Source organism: Rutilus rutilus (assembly GCF_951802725.1).
Source record: "Rutilus rutilus genome assembly, chromosome: 9".
In the NCBI taxonomy this organism is placed as follows: Eukaryota; Metazoa; Chordata; class Actinopteri; order Cypriniformes; family Leuciscidae; genus Rutilus; species Rutilus rutilus.
The window spans coordinates 24,554,824-24,571,661 of NC_140223.1; the positions used below are offsets into that span (position 1 = coordinate 24,554,824).

At 36.7% G+C, this 16,838-nt stretch overlaps 1 protein-coding gene across 1 annotated transcript in view; it reads left to right on the forward strand.

Annotated features, from left to right (window-relative positions):
• b3glcta (beta 3-glucosyltransferase a) overlaps window positions 1-8,764 on the forward strand; it is an 88,991-nt gene extending 80,227 nt beyond the window's left edge. The window contains exons 12-15 of the mRNA XM_084419533.1: window positions 1,876-1,975; window positions 2,104-2,223; window positions 6,666-6,810; window positions 8,251-8,764. Of these exons, the coding sequence (XP_084275659.1) occupies window positions 1,876-1,975; window positions 2,104-2,223; window positions 6,666-6,810; window positions 8,251-8,409 (524 nt within the window). The 3' untranslated portion in view covers window positions 8,410-8,764. The remainder of the gene's footprint in view (window positions 1-1,875; window positions 1,976-2,103; window positions 2,224-6,665; window positions 6,811-8,250) is intronic.
• Window positions 8,765-16,838: the final 8,074 nt, after the last annotated feature.

Here is a 16,838-nt window from a genome sequence, read left to right on the forward strand (position 1 = left end):
TTGCAAGTTATAAACTAGGAATGGGAAGAAATAACGTCCGAATTGTGATTATATAAACTCACCATGGCGAGAGAAAAAAAGTCAAAATTATCTTTTTAATTGCAAGATTAGATTACAGCGGGGGTAATAAGTATTGAACATGTCATCATTTTTCTCAGTAAATATATTTCCAAAGGTGCTATTGACATGAAATTTTCACCAGATGTTGGTAACAACCCAAGTAAGCCATACATACAAAGTTCAGAAATTAAGTTATTTGTAATAATGTGAAATGACACAGGGAAAAAGGATTGAACACAAGAAGAAAGGGAGGCGCAAAAAGGCACTGTAAAAACTTACAGTAATTAAAAAGCAATCCAGCCCCCTGTCAGTGGAAATTAATAACAGCTGGTCCAGTCCCAAATGATGGCCTACAAAAAGGTCTCATTGCCAAGGTGTCACACAAGACACATCTCATGATGGGTAAAAGCAAAGAGCTGTCTCAAGACCTTCGCAACCTAATTGTTGCAAAACATAATGATGGCATTGGTTATAGGCACCATTCTAAGCTTCTGAATGGTCCAGTGAGCACTTTTGGGGCCATAATACGGAAGTGGAAAGACAATCATTTCACCATAAATTTGCCTCGACCAGTGCTCCTCGCAATATTTCTGATAGAGGAGTGAAAAGAATAATCAGAAGAGTTGTCCAAGAGCCAAGGACCACTTGTGGAGAGCTTCAAAAAGACCTGCAGATAGCAGGTACTGTCGTCTCAAAGAAAACAGTAAGTAATGCACTCCACTGCCATGGCCTGTATACACGCTCACCACGCAAGACTCCATTACTGAAAAAAAGCATGTTGAAGCTCATTTAAAGTTTGCTGCACAACATTTGGAAAAGCCAGTGAAATACTGGGAGAATATAGTGTGGTCACATGAGAGCAAAATTGAACTGTTTGGATGCCATAATACACATCATATTTGGAGGAGAAATGGCAGTGCACATTACCCTAAAAACACCATACAACTTGGTGTTGGCTCTTGGACAACTCTTCTGATTATTCTTTTCACTCCTCTATCAGAAATATTGCGAGGAGCACTGGTCGAGGCAAATTTATGGTGAAATGATTGTCTTTCCACTTCCGTATTATGGCCCCAAAAGTGCTCACTGGACCATTCAGAAGCTTAGAATGGCGCCTATAACCAATGCCATCATTATGTTTTGCAACAATTAGGTTGCGAAGGTCTTGAGACAGCTCTTTGCTTTTACCCATCATGAGATGTGTCTTGTGTGACACCTTGGCAATGAGACCTTTTTGTAGGCCATCATTTGGGACTGAACCAGCTGTTATTAATTTCCACTGACAGGGGGCTGGATTGTTTTTTAATTACTGTAAGTTTTCAGCAGTTGTCTTGGCTTTCCATGCCTTTCTGCGCCTCCCTTTCTTCATGTGTTCAATACTTTTTCCCTGTGTCATTTCACATTATTACACATAACTTAATTTCTGAACTTATTTTTGTTTGTGTCTTTGTACTGTATGTATGGCTTACTTGGGTTGTTACCAACATCTGGTGAAAATTTCATGTCAATAGCACCTTTGGAAATATATTTACTGAGAAAAATGATGACGTGTTCAATACTTATTTCCCCCGCTGTATATCTGACTTTTTTTCTTACAATTCCAAACTAATATCACACAATTCTAAGGGGAAAAAAATAATCAAGTTATAGACTCGGAATTGTGAGAAATTAAGTCAAAATTGCATGATAAAACTATCAATTCTGTCAATATTCTTTCAATATAAAAACAATTCTGAGAGAAAAAAAGTCACAATTACCTTTTTATTTTTTTTATTTCTTGGCGGAAAACAAGATTCCATATTTATTTGTTTGCAGGTCACTGTGGGAAAACATTCGCCATCTTAAGAAGATTTTTGAGCAGTCACGTGCCCAAGACTGATTGGCTGTTGATTGTAGACGATGATACTCTTATAAGGTAAGGCTGTCTGTTTCTGTACATCCAGGCGACATATGCCTGTTGTCTGGGAAATTGCATGTTTTTGCAAGGAATCAATTTACACGTTTAGTGGGTGGCATAATGTGTTATGTGTTTTGTTCTCACAGCTTGCCCAGACTGCAGGCGTTGCTGAGCTGCTATGACTCCAGAGAGCCAGTGTGTCTGGGAGAGCGCTATGGGTACGGACTGGGTCAGGGAGGATACAGTTACATCACTGGTGGTGGAGGGTGAGTGTCTGCTTTACGAGGAAAACAACCTTTTTGACATTACTTAATGTTACTTAAATTACATTACTTATTACTTAACATGGTGTCCTAAACAGATGTTAGGTTAGGTCAACTTTATTATCCCCAAGGGGCAATTTGTTTCACAGCCAGCAGTAATCCATAGAATCAACAAAAACAAAAAGCACACAACAAACACACACACACACACAAAAAAAACTACTTCCTTAATGAATTACTCTAAATAATAAATATATAAAAAATGGCAGCTGGTACAAAATAATTTTTAAATCTATTAGTCCTACAAAGTGGTAAAGAATATCTGCGAGGTAACAACTTAAAAAGATTCTGCAAAGGATGGCTGGAATCTTTCATCATTAACTCGGCCTTCCTCTTTGTACAAACTATTCAAATCATTCAGGGTGGTGCCAACAATCTTACCACACACTTTAACAGTACCCTGTAATCGATTTCTGTTTTTAAGGTTAAGTGATCCATACGAACACACAAATGAAAAAGTAATAACAGACTCAATTAAACAAGAATAAAACATTTCCATAAAAGTACTATCCACGTTAAAACCACAAAGCTTCTGTAAAAAAATACATACGCTGGTGGGCTTTCTTACACACAGCATCCGCATGAGCCTCAAAAGTCAACTTTTCATCTATTACAGTACCAAGGTATTTAAATTGATGTACAATCTCAACAGCATGATCATTAAAAACCACAGGAGAGATGGCTGTACGATTCTTCCTAAATTCTACAATCGTCTCTTTAGTTTTAAATTCAATTTACACCAATCAGTAAAATCTGTCAATACAGAACCATGAGCAGGATCCTCATTATTAAGGAGGGACACAATCACTGAATCATCTGCAAACTTAATGATATGACGCCTCTCTAGTTGCGTCCGACTCTCATTGGTATAAAGCATAAATAAAAGAGGTGAAAGAACACATCCTTGCGGTGACCCAGTAGAAGAAAAAAGTACATCAGATAAAACACCATTTACCTTCACACGTTGAGACCTATTTGTTAAAAAATCGATCAGCCAACATATCAATCCAAAATCAATATTATGAACACTCTTTAACATTTCTGCTAAGATATGAGGTTGGATACAATTAAAGGCTGATGAAAAACCATATCAACATTAGCCCTATTCTGGTCCAGAGTAGCATTATTAAAAACGGCCAATTCCTGACTAAAATTATGACTATTAAAACGATTATAAAAAACATTCAGATCATTAGAAAGATCAAAATCAAGCTTCCCATCAAGAGAAATATTAAGTTTTTTTAGAATGCATCCCCATCATGGATTTCACTCCCTCCCATGCAGAACGTGAATTTCCGGTGCTTAGCATATCCTCCACTTTGACCTTATAATTAAGCCTTGCCAGTTTGTTCTTTTTTAACTTGTTTTTTAAATACCTTATACTGAGTCACATCACCTTGATTAAAACAAATATTTCTCAGAATAATTGTATTTTTTACCGATTTAGTGACCCATGGTTTATTATTTTGGTAAATGACTATTTCTTTCCTGGGAATAACAAGATTCTCACAAAAAGTAATATAAGTTGACACAGTCTCTGTAAATTCATCTAAATCAGCACAAGCATCAGTAAACACATCCCAATCTGTGCAACTAAAACAGTCCTGGATACAATTTATAGATTCCACCGACCACACCGGTGTTCGACCACACCGAATTTCGACCCCCTGCCAAATTATTACCCCCCTCGTTGAAGTCAGTACCTGATTGCCTAATCCTAACCCCACCCCAAATCCTAACCCCTCCCCCACAACTAATCCTAAACCTACCAATACTAGGGGGGTAATAATTTGGCGGGGGTCGATATTCGGCACAACACCGGAACTAAACGACGTTCCGGCCTAATTTTCTTCAGGACCGATTTGTATAATGGAACCAAGTAGGCCTACACAACATTATGATCAGATGTACCCAAGGGAGCTCTACAAAATTATTTAAATGCTCCCTTTACAGATCCGTAACAATGATCCAAACATTTCATATAACGTGTAAAACAGGTTACATACTGATAAAAACCACACAGGGACTTCCCCATTTTACAAAGGTTAAAATCACCCATAATAAAATTCGGTGCATCCGGCGAGATCCCTTGAAGCCTTTGCACAGTTTTAACGATAATTCGGGCTGCCGTGTCAGCGTTAGCTCTCGGGTGAATATACACGAGCATAACAAATATCTGTGAGAACTCCCTTGGTAAGTAATAGGGTCGTAGGGAAACCGATAAGAGTTCAATGTCAGGTGTGCATAATGTCTCCCTAATGACCATTGTATTACACCAACTTTTGTTAAAGACATAATCCTCCACCAAGTGATTTACCGGTCACAGTTGGATCTCTGTCCAAACGATAGGGTTCCCCAAATCCATCAATTTCCAAGTCGGAATAAGAGTCTTGTTTCTTGAGCCAAGTTTCTGTGAAAGCGAGAAGACATGCTCCTTTATACTCCTCCAAGAATTTTACATTTGCCCGAAGTGACTGAGTGAGTGACTGAACGTTAGCTAGCATAACTGCAGGGAGAGGAATACGACGATGGCCTTGTCTCTTCAATCTCTGACGCATGCCACCGCGACTCCCCCTCTTCCTCACCCCTTTCGGCTTGAATACACACTCTCGGTTTGCCACGATAAAATCCGACTGGATAACCTCTGCTGGAAACGCCGCCACAGTGGATCCACAGTGCCCTCTCCAGAGTTTGTAGTAGTAGAAGAAACTCGCGGCTGTACTGCAGAGGTACACTGAGCTCGCATAAAACACTCAAAAAGTGCCAAAAAAACATAAAAAAAAAACACACAAAACGAATCAACAAACAAGCACAAGACTGCACTTCACTGCACGCTTCCCAAACTGCTGCTGCGTGTCGCCATACACAGCGCCACCGTATGGGTTCTGAAGAGTGAAGCCATTATAAGTGACCAATGAGTTTTATTGGAGTCCTTCAAAAGAATATATGTGAATAAATGAGTTATTATGAAATGAATCGGCCATGAATTTGAGATGTTTTAATTGATTGATATCAAATACCAAATTTAGGGCCGTTTACACGTCACCATTTTCAACTAAAAGCAGAAAACTGTTTATGCTTTTTGGCCGGTCATTTACATGACAATGGCGTTTTGGGGGAAATGCTAACTTTTTAAAATGGGTTTCCATCTCCATGTGAATTACAAACACTCAAATTTGTGAAAACAGTGATGTCCATGTGCATGTACTGTACGTATATTACGTGTTCAGTCTATAGGCACATAGTGACATCACTAACTACTGGCCTGATATGCATAATACAGGGTTTTTAGTCTTTTTCGCAGATCTGTGTTAACTGGGATTGTTTTAACAATGTTGTCTGTATGCGAAAAACGCAAAGGAAAAACTTTTCTCGTTGTCGTGTAAATGTAGCCTACCGTTAGATTACCTTTGTCGTACACTTGTTGAACACTCACTTAAAGTTAATTTTCAAAGACACTTAATAATTTAAAAAAACACAAAAAAACACTATTTTTGACATGAATACATAATTTGGTATAAATACAAACAGTTATCACTGCCATGACGACAGTCTAATCTTACAATTCGTAGTCATGATGACAAAGTGCGCTAACCACAATTGGAAACTGAGCTCTCTAATTTGGCCCCCACAGATAAATGCACACATGCGGTGCAATTTTCTTGCATATTTTGGAAGCAGTTCCATCAGAAATGAGCTTACCGTAAGTGACTCTGGGGTTAGTGCACATGCAACCACCTGGTATTCACAAACCGATAACACTTTACAATAAGCTCTCATTTGTTAACATTAGTTAAAGGGTTAGTTCACCCAAAAATGAAAATTCTGTCAGTAATTACTCACCCTCATGTTGTTCCAACCCCCTAAGACTTTCGTTCACCTTCGGAACACAAATTAAGATATTTTTGAATTTGATTAAATCTGAGAGCTGGTTTATCTTAATTTGTGTTCCGAAGATGAATTTTCACATTTTTGGGTGAACTAACCCTTTAATGTGTTAACTAACTTGAACAAACAATGAGCAAATACATTTGTTACAGTATTTATTAATCTTTGTTAATTGAAATACTGCCATTTATTGTTTGTTAATGTTAGTTTACAGTGCATTAACTAATGTTAACATATACAAATTTTACATTAATAATGGATTAGTAAATGTTGAAATTAACATCAACTAAAATGAATAAATGCTGTAGAAGTATTGTTCATTCTTAGTTTATGTTAACTAAAGTAGTTAACTAATGTTAATTAATGAAACCTTATTGTAAAGTGTGACCCACAAACCTTACAATGGCAAATCAATAGATCACCGTATGTTTTTTAAATGTCCTGCACTGAAGAAGTCACGTACTGTACACAGTGCTGTTGTGTTGTGTATTGAACAGGATGGTGTTCAGTCGAGAGGCTGTGGTCCAGCTGTTGGCCAGCGGCTGTAAGTGCTACAGTAACGATGCTCCTGATGACATGGTTTTGGGCATGTGTCTCAATGCTCTACGAGTTCCTGTCACACACAGTCCCCTGTTCCACCAGGTACACGCACACATTTTTGCCTAATCTTACTATAGGCTATTATATAATTGTATTATTTCATAAGCATTTTTGTCTCCAGAAGTATGTTTTTCCTACTCAAACAGTGTTGCCTAGCTATCAAAATTATTATTGCAAAAATAAATATGAGTACTTTTATTTATTTATTTATTTATTTATTTATTTATCTATTTATTTATTTGCAGACTTCTCTGGATTTTTTTAAAAACATTTTTGTCATCAAAAGTATAACTAGGTCATGGCACATACACAGACTCCTTCGGGACTTAATGACGTACCTTGTCCTAATGTCAGCACGCAATATTGTGCTGCCATGTTTTGTCCAGTTATGTGTTGGCTGCACAGCAAGTGCCCCAAATTGTTTTCCTGTCGGTCTTCATTTCTCGGTGCACTAGATGTCTAAGATTATGTTCTGTGTGTGCACAATGATTTTGTGCAATTTTTAAACAAAACAAAATTTTCCAATTTCTCGGTGCACTAGATGTCTAAGATTATGTTCTGTGTGTGCACAATGATGTTGTGCAATTTTTAAACAAAACAAAATTTTCCAATTTAGGATGGATAATACAGGTCTCTGTATATTTCCTAGATAATTTAAAGCACTGATCTTTGCAGATGGAAAGATGGCACAGTTATTTACAAAAAAAAAAAATTGCTTATAATATTGCTTTTTCTGCCATTTCTAAACTCATCTTCCTCATTGTCCTGCAAGAAGCAGTCCTGATATGCTCTGTATATATATATTTTTTTATCTTTCTAAGTAAATTATGCTAGCAGAATCGTTGTCATTAAAGGTCTCAACTAGCAGTGCTATGTAACCAAAGTTTTACGCCCAACTCGGAAACTCAGGTATCATGAGTTTCCCATTGGTAAATACGACTTCGGAGGGTGTTCTTGTCCAATTTTCTTACTAGGATACTTGTATTTACGATAATTCCGGCAACACATGAAGGCAGCGTTAAACTGGGTGCTTGTGGTGGTGACAGCTAAACGTCTTTTTGTATTTCATCGCATCCGCATCAGTCCCTCTTTTTCACGTCTTTTATCAACAACATCACAACTATTTGGCCATTTGAAGAAACTTTTCAACTCAGCTACTGTGATATTTTTGCAATTATTTTTAATAGAAAAGTCCCTTTCAGGCATTTCACTTGACGGCCAGCTTTGAAATGTCTCTCAGGCAGCTATTTCAGTCAGTCACGGAAAATATTTTCGATTAACTTAATTTGTTAATTCATTTTAACACTGCTTTCACTACTCTTTTATAAGCCATTTGGGTTCAATCAAACATCACATCGTAATTTTTAAAGGAAGATTTCACTTTAAATGTCACCAAATAACAGGAAGTTAGTAACAGTAGTAGTTTCACTTGGTAACACTAATCATATCTGCACCTGTGTTTATTTTTGTATTCTGTCTCAGGCTCGTCCAGAAGATTACGCGAGGGAGTTCTTGGCCCACCAGACCCCCATTTCCTTCCACAAACACTGGAACATAGACCCTATTGTGGTGTTTAACAAGTGGTTGAAGAACGGCGAACACACAGAAGGACTACAGAAAAGCACTAAAGAAGAATTATAGTGTTTGTGTGAGTGCGTGTGTATGCGCGAGTAGTAGTGAGAGTGTGTATGTCTGGTCTGACGTCCAAAAATGTTATTGTTCGCCCTTCATTGTTACATACGTTTTAAATTTTGTGATATCTTGCACAAACATGAATGGAAGGATGCCTTCTGATCTGTATGAATGTCCTTAACAGTGTTTTCTTGGGAGTTGCATGTCTCAAATGTCTGAAATATTAATATTCCACAATTAACCCAACCTGTCCAATGTTATTTGTAGGTTTATTTTTAAACACCTTTGTTTTCTAAAAGATTTGAATTATGTGTGAATTATAATATTGAAATTTATGATAAAATTCAAATCCTGTTGCCTTAAATTCATTTTTGCAGTGTCCTGATTTCAGTATTGAATGCAAAACCAATGAGACTGCATTGAAGCCTTTGTCGTGAGGTTATTTTTGGCCCACACTGGTGCACAGAGCCAGAAAAAAAGACCATATTATATTATGAATCACTTAAAGGAACACTATTATTTAGAAGTTGTCAAAAGATGTTCCCATGGTAATGAGCATCTCAGTCATGTATAGGTTATTCACTGAGATAAAACTTTGCATTTAAAGGTCAAGTGTGGAATTTATATGCCTAATGATGACTTTTTCTGAACATCTGTTTGGTCAGACAGGTGGTCCAGCCTAAAATCAACTTCCAGTTATGTTCATTTGGATTTAAGTAACTGTCAAATCTCAATGAAATCTTCAATAAAATGCTGGTTACAATTTTGCTACGGCAAAAAGCTTTTAAATTTAATTTACAAAAAGAATAATTCAGGTTTTTACATTTTGTTTAGGATGAATAAAACATGACAAGATTAAATATCCTGTGCAAGCTTGTCTGCTCAGCAATTTATCTGGTCTCTGTGCTCTCCTCGAAAAGAACCTACTGAATTTAAATCCACAACAAATGGATGGGAGTGTGCACTTTTATTGCAATGTGAAGCAAATGTAGTTGTGTCCGACAACTCATACTCAGAGAGAGAGAGAGAGATGGAGAGATAGACAAAGATAGATAGGCAGAGAGACCGATCGATGCACTGATGGATGGATGGATGGATAGATATTTTACAGTGGGTTTAGAAATACATTCATATTTAAAAAAAAGTTTTAGTCACTGACGAATGCCATACAATGGATGGATTTCTGGATGGTTGGTGAATGGCCACTGAATTCCAACAAGACTGTGATGTCAGCATATGGAATATTGGTGGAATGTCCGTTTAGAGTCTCTGGAATAGAATTAAAGGATTGTCTCCTGAGGCGTTGGAGGAACTGTGTCGAACTACCGATCATCTGCCGCGGACATTGGCAGTTCTATGGCGGTCTTGGTGGTAAAACAGAGAGGGACTTGTGGTTAAAGCTCTCAGGGATTAAGGAGAAAGAGAAATCTCTCCTGGACATCCCCAATTTCGTCTTCAGATCTCTTTGGCACCTCCGTTGAGACGGTGGTCGAGAGATTCAAGGTGATGGCTAGTGTGAACAAGTAGAGTTTAAGCTCCTCTATAGTCCTTAGGGGTTGAGTTGAAATGCGAGGAAGTCTTTTCATGATTTGCATCCCTTTGTGATGAAAACGAGAATTAATTTCTTCCCCTGAGAAGTAGTGGTAGATCAAAGGTTGTTGTCTACTTTGAGCAGCTACTCCCTGAAAGGCTGTGTCAAGTTTTTGACATAGCTAATGATGTGCGATGCTCTGAGGGCACTTGGGTATCTTTACCTGCCCTGTCGGGGAGGAAGGTTTTTCAAAAAGGCCGTGACTTTTATAGTTAGTCTAGTAAGGCTGGTACTCCCTTACCCAGGCAGAGTTTGTAATTGGATCATCTCCATAGTATCATCTCCAGACGCCGCATCAAAGTTCCACTTCTATGGGAACGTCTCAGGTTACGAATGTAACCTTGCTTCCATGCGAAGGGGAACGAGATGTGGCATCTCGTTGCCATGCGTCGGGTTTGCCTGCACGTCTCCTTTGTCCCACGGGCCATTTTGACCCGAAACTCATTTGAAAAAATGTAGTGGTCATCGGAGTGGTCCAAGACCTAAGGACTTTTGGCACACTTGAACCACAAATACATAAAAATATTGACTGGATTATTCGAGGAGTTTATGTTGTTGTAATAAAAAAGTAACAAATCCTTCCCTCGCGGTATAGGAATGAATGTAATGCGAGGAGTGCTTCAGTATACGAAAAAAAAAAAGAAAAAAAAATGCTCAAAATTAAAACAAAAAATGCTAAAACTTTTTACAATTATTTTATAATGTGTATTCTGAATGCAAACTGAAGAGATAAACTCAAAAACTGACAGTGGAACAGCTCATTTGCTCCATATAGAGCTATTGGCAAGAGTCATGAAATATCAGATTAGATCATTTTTTTCCCACAAGAGATCGGCAGACACACCCAAGTTGACCCAATGTGAGATATTTTGAGCTGGTTATTGCATGTATTGGAGAGTTATTTTGAATTTAAGTTGAAAGAATGTGAAGAATGTGCTTAAATTATATTATTTATTGATCAAATCTAGAAATTTAAAGGTAGGGGAGACTGGGGATGGTTGTAACAATTCCAATCTGTCCAATCAGGAACTAGTTGCAAATCACCTGATTTACTTGCACATGCTCAGTTTAGTCCTTATTCCACATGTGATAAAGTAGAGCCCTGTGGCAGACAGAGATGTTAAAGTGGAAAAAACTATTTTAAGGTAAGAAAGTAACTTATTTTACTTTCTTTGTTTATTTTTGTTATGGGGATTTCTGCTTTGTACTTAAACTCATCAAATTTAAATAGTTTATTGTGTGTCTGTGTAGATATTTTTCATGAAAGTTGTTAGTGCTAATGTTTTGCCTGTTAGCTGTAAGGTGAGCTAGTTCATGGCTACATGGCTCTGGGTTAGTTGTAACAACAATGAAACGTTACAACCTACCCCAAGAACATTATGTTGAATTTATATATGTTTTATTTGAATTTCAGTATCCCTAGGTCTTGGAAGAGACTGACAGATAGAGGGGTGTCTCTCATGATTTTGAGGAGAGCATCAGATGATGCTAAAGAAATGGGAAAGTCTATAAGATCTGTGGCAAAGTTGGATGGCATTTGCCATGTAACCATGTACAGATTCTGTAAAAAGAGGAGGATGTTAGAAGAGAAGGGATCAGGTGAACTTCCGAGAGTAGGCTACCACAGTGGAAAGAGGATCTTCACTGAGGAACAAGAAAAACAACTTACTGAGTATCTGCTGAGGGCAGCTGATGCATTGTCCACGCGAGGTAAGTAGAATAAAAAGTAGAAATAGGGATAAAATAGGAGAAAGTTAGGAGAAAATGATCAATTTAGAATGGTGCCGGTGTAAAATATAGAGATGGATAGATGGGGGAAATATTGAAAATACTGACATTTTTATGTGATTAAAATTACAGGTGAGAAAACTTGCGTATCAGCTTGCTGTGAAAAATGGGTGCAAATATCCAAAGACATGGGATGAATCTGATGACTGGTTTTCAGCTTACATGAAAAGAAACCCAACTTTGTCCATTAGGAGCCCTGAGGCCTCAAGCCTTGCACGGGTCAAGATGGCCCTGGAAGAAGAGCAGAGAACAAGGTCTGAAAAAGTGAAATGGAAAATAAGCTTGCCCAAAAAGGGTAACAAGGGCAACAAACCCGATATGTCAACTCAACACCCTAAAACACAGGGAAAGTAAAAACTGAAATTGCATAACATTAAGCCACAGGACACAGATTCCTCAGATGCTGTATTGTGTGCATGGAACACTTCAAAACATCAAAGCCAAAAGAAGGTTGGGTTCAGTGTTTGACCTGTGCTCTGTGGGCACTCCAGGAGTACCATACATCTGTCACCACTGTGATTCTGATGGTGACTAACACCTTACACACACATTTAAATGTTGTTATGACCAATACTAAAACAGTAACAAACGTGCTTACACAAACACAATTACTATGATTGAGAGTAACATACTTTACACACACACACACACACACACACACACAATGGTCAAGTGTTCAATTTTATTATGACCAATATTACGACTGACAGTAACAAACATGCTTACACACAAACAATGTTTGTGTTCAAGTTCAATTTATAATGGTCAATTACTATGACTGAGAGTTGCACACACACACACAGACACACACATCAGTTATATTGAAAAGTCAGTGTTGAATAAAAGGCTTTCAAAAATATTTTTTGTCATAATCCTCATTTCATTATGTTACATTTCACCCCAGGGTATGTTACAACTAACCCAGACTATGGGGTGAATTGTAACATTTCACTCCTCATGTTTGGAAATAAAGCATGCATTTTCTGTGTTGTAAAGATAATAGCTATGCCATTTAATAGCAGACATTTGTAACTAGTTTGAATCACATTTTGAACACACTGGCTTAAAAGTACTCCAGGATATAGACAGAAAGGTCAAACATGTTACAACCATCCCTGGTCTCCCATACATAAAATAAAAAATATTTTAAAAAAAATCTCCAAAAAACATGAAAAATAATGTAAAAATTAAATGATGAAATGATAAAAAAAAAAAAAAGGTTTAATTTTAGGGCTTTGGGTCTTTTTGACCCGCGAGGGAATGATTTTTTACTGGATGCGGGGTAAGGATGAATGTCAATAATCCTTTATCTGACTGAGTTCTTATGTGCTCTAAATCTCTCACAAATCTTTTGATAATTCAATAATCTTCAGTTTTTACAAAATATTAGTTTTTTCATGCCTTTGGCAAGACATTGCACCATTTCATGCTTTTCATCTTTAGAAAGATCTTTCTTCCTCCCCGTATTGCATGGCAACCTCAGTGATTTGCTTAATAATGTGGAAAACCCTCTTTAAAGGCTAGGTTTTCCATTTACCTAAGAAGACCTGGCAGACTAATTAACAAACCTGTCTGAGATTAATTACAAACAAACACTTTCTTTGAAAAACTAAAATCTGAATGTTTATTGTACTGAAATCCTACTGATATGTCGCTTGCATAATAATTTGGATAATATATTATCTAATAACAGACAGATAGATAGATAGATAGATAGATAGATAGATAGATAGATAGATAGATAGATAGATGGATGGATGGATGGATGGATGGATGGATGGATGGATGGATGGATGGATGGATGGATGGATGGATGGATAGATAGATTACTATAGTTATAACAGTAAATTTATAATTATAAATTTGGTTTATACTGGTTAATGTGGTTAAAACTGGTTAATATTGTTAATATTGTGGTAAGTTGCATGTGAAGCCAAGAGGTAATCAAGTTCAAATTAGACAAATCTACGTTTTTATGTAAATGTTATGAAAAGATGAACAGAACAACTGGCCACAGGTTTCATAGTAACCACTCAAGATGAGGCTGACGCACAGCAGAGTTCTCTCTCTCTCTCTCTCTCTCTCTCTCTCTCTCTCTCTCCCGCTGGACAAACTTTTGCACTGTTAAATGTGTCAGGTTTCCACCTGTATTGACGATTTTGAATTGCCCGTGAGACTCACTGCTCGTTCATTCACACAATAACGCGCTCTATTTTTAGGAAGCTCTATTGAAAGGAAGCTGTAAAGACGTAGGCTTTGTAGGCTAGTATGTAGTAGCCTAGGCTACGACTGTCACGAAGCCACAATGAGATCGGTTCAATCTGCTGCTGTGAGCTTTTTTACATTGGATTTATGTTTGATATGGATATTGTTCACTATATCGATAACAACAATCAAAGGTAAGAAATTATAAAAGACAGAGAATGGTCATCTTAAATAAAATAAAATAAAGTTATTTGTTGATGTCCTTAGTTTCATAAATATCATTATCATATAATTCGTTTCACCGTAAATTTAATGTGTAGCTATACTGTATTTATAGTAAGCCTATATGCAAATTGTAAATTGTGCCGTACCAAATTGTGTTGAACACTGAAAACCAAAATTTAAAAAATGTATATTTCTGCTGTTGGGATTTGCTAAGGTTATTGGCTACATAGCCTACATTTTAATTTTAAGGGATGATGAATAGTCTTGAGAGAGATTTCAGTTTTACTCCTGTAGCTGGACCCGTAGGCTACGTGCTTCTGGCGCTTAAAGAACAGCGGGGTAACACTTAATAATGTTCAGTTGTAGCCTAAGTCATTTATAAGTGGTTAGTTAATGATGAACTAATCATTTACATGCATTCACAAACATGCATAAATGATTAGCAAGTGATATACTAACATTTTATGTATGTTTTGTAAATTCCGTTACAAGTGATAGTAAATTATTAACTAATAATTTACGAAACATGACTATGCATTCATAAATGATTAATAAGTGATATGTTCATTATTTTATGTATGTTTTGTAGATTCAGTTATAAGTCATTTACATTTGATTAGTTAATGATTAACTAATCATTTACAAAACATGACTATGCGTTTCATAAATGTTTAATACATTTTTAAAAAATGTTGTATGTTTTGCTCATGTGCACAGTGTTTAAAGACTCCATGTGTTTCAGAGAAGACAGCTGTCTATACCCTCACCAGTCAGCACTTACACTGCAGTACACACTACAGTGTCCAACACCTGTTATAGATGTGTAAACGCATGAATAAATCATTTACAACACTTTCTGCATCCCCTAATCTAAAGTGTAAACTATTCATCACTTGTAAATGTGTTACACATCATTCGTAGATACGATTCGTTGATTCTTGAAGTGGTAATCTACGAATGATGTGTAACACATTTACTGATGAATAGTTTACACTTTAGATTAGGGGATGCAGAAAGTGTTGTAAATGGTTTACACATGATTGTGTTGAACACTGTTACTTACCTGTTACAAATGATCTGTACGTGTAGGTTATACAAGGCATTTACAACACTTTCTGCACCCTCTGATTGCTACATAGGCCTACATACAAAAAAAAAAATTAATAATTTCTTAAACATTTATGAACCGCATATTCATGTTTTGTAAATGATTAGTTAATAATTAACTAATCAATTGTAAATGACTTACAACTAAATATACAAAACACACAATGAACATGACACTTATTAATTATTTATAATAATTAGTCAATCATTTACTAATCACTTATAAACTAATCTAATCTAGTATATCTAATCATTTATGAATGTTTTGAAAATGATTAGTTCATCATTAACTAACCACTTATAAATGGACTTACACCTGAACGTTATTATAAAGTGTTACCATTGTATAAATACTCTTTATCACTATTCTTGGCAATGTTGCTATAAATTAGACCAGTGTTCACGTTTTGCTCTTGAGGAACAGGCAGTGATCCAACTACAGTCTTCAAAATAAAAGGGACTTTATTGCAATGAAGAACCTTTTTTATTCACAGGATGTTTCCAATGCACAAGATGTTCAATCTTGTGGAAAAGTAACAATTATAACAAAGTTATAGTGGAAAAGGTTCTTTAGATCATTAAAATGTTCTTTACACTAATAATATAAATAATAATAATAATAGTAAAGTGGTTCTTTTAAGAATGGTTTACTGAAAGGTACTTTGTGAAACCACTAATGCAGTGGTTCTCAATTCCAGTCCTCGTGACCCACTGCTCTGCACATTTTGTATGTCTCTCTTATCTGACACACTCAGTTCAGTTCATGGAGTCTCTCCTAATGAGCTGATGATCTGGTTCAGGTGTGTTAAATAAGGGAGACATACAAAATGTGCAGAGCAGTGGGTCAGGAGGACTGGAATTGAGAACCACTGCACTAATGGTTCTTCTATGGCAGAGGTCTTCATTCCTGCTGCTGAAGAGCCACTGTCCTGCAGAGTTTAGTTCCAACCTGATTCAGGACACCTGCCTTTGAATGCTCAAGTGATTCTGAAGAGCTTGATGAGCTGATTCAGGTGTGTTTAATTAGGGTTGGAACTAAACTCTGCAGGACAGTGGCTCTCCAGGAGCAGGAATGAAGACCTCTGTTCTATGGCATCACTGTGAAAACCCCCTTTTTGAGCCTTTATTTTTAAGAGTGTAAGCTATTCTGTGAGACATGGGAAGATAGATTTCCTCAAAATGTTGATTAATAAACTTCCAACCGAACCAAAACCACATTTGATAGAGATTTATACAATTCATAAAATGACGATACAATACGACTACAATACAAGTATTGATTGTTAGGCTCATGTCAAGTCACCTTTATTTATATAATGCTTCATATTGTTTCATCGCAGATGCAAACTTCATCAACTATACAAATCGATAATATTACTGAATATTAAGGTTCTTATAAACCTCAACCAAATAACTGATCTAAACTCTGGTGATAGATATGGAGAGAGAGAGAGAAAACCTTGAAAGAAACCAGGCTCAGTTCTCCTCTGACCAAATGAATGAACATGGTGTGATTTACGGT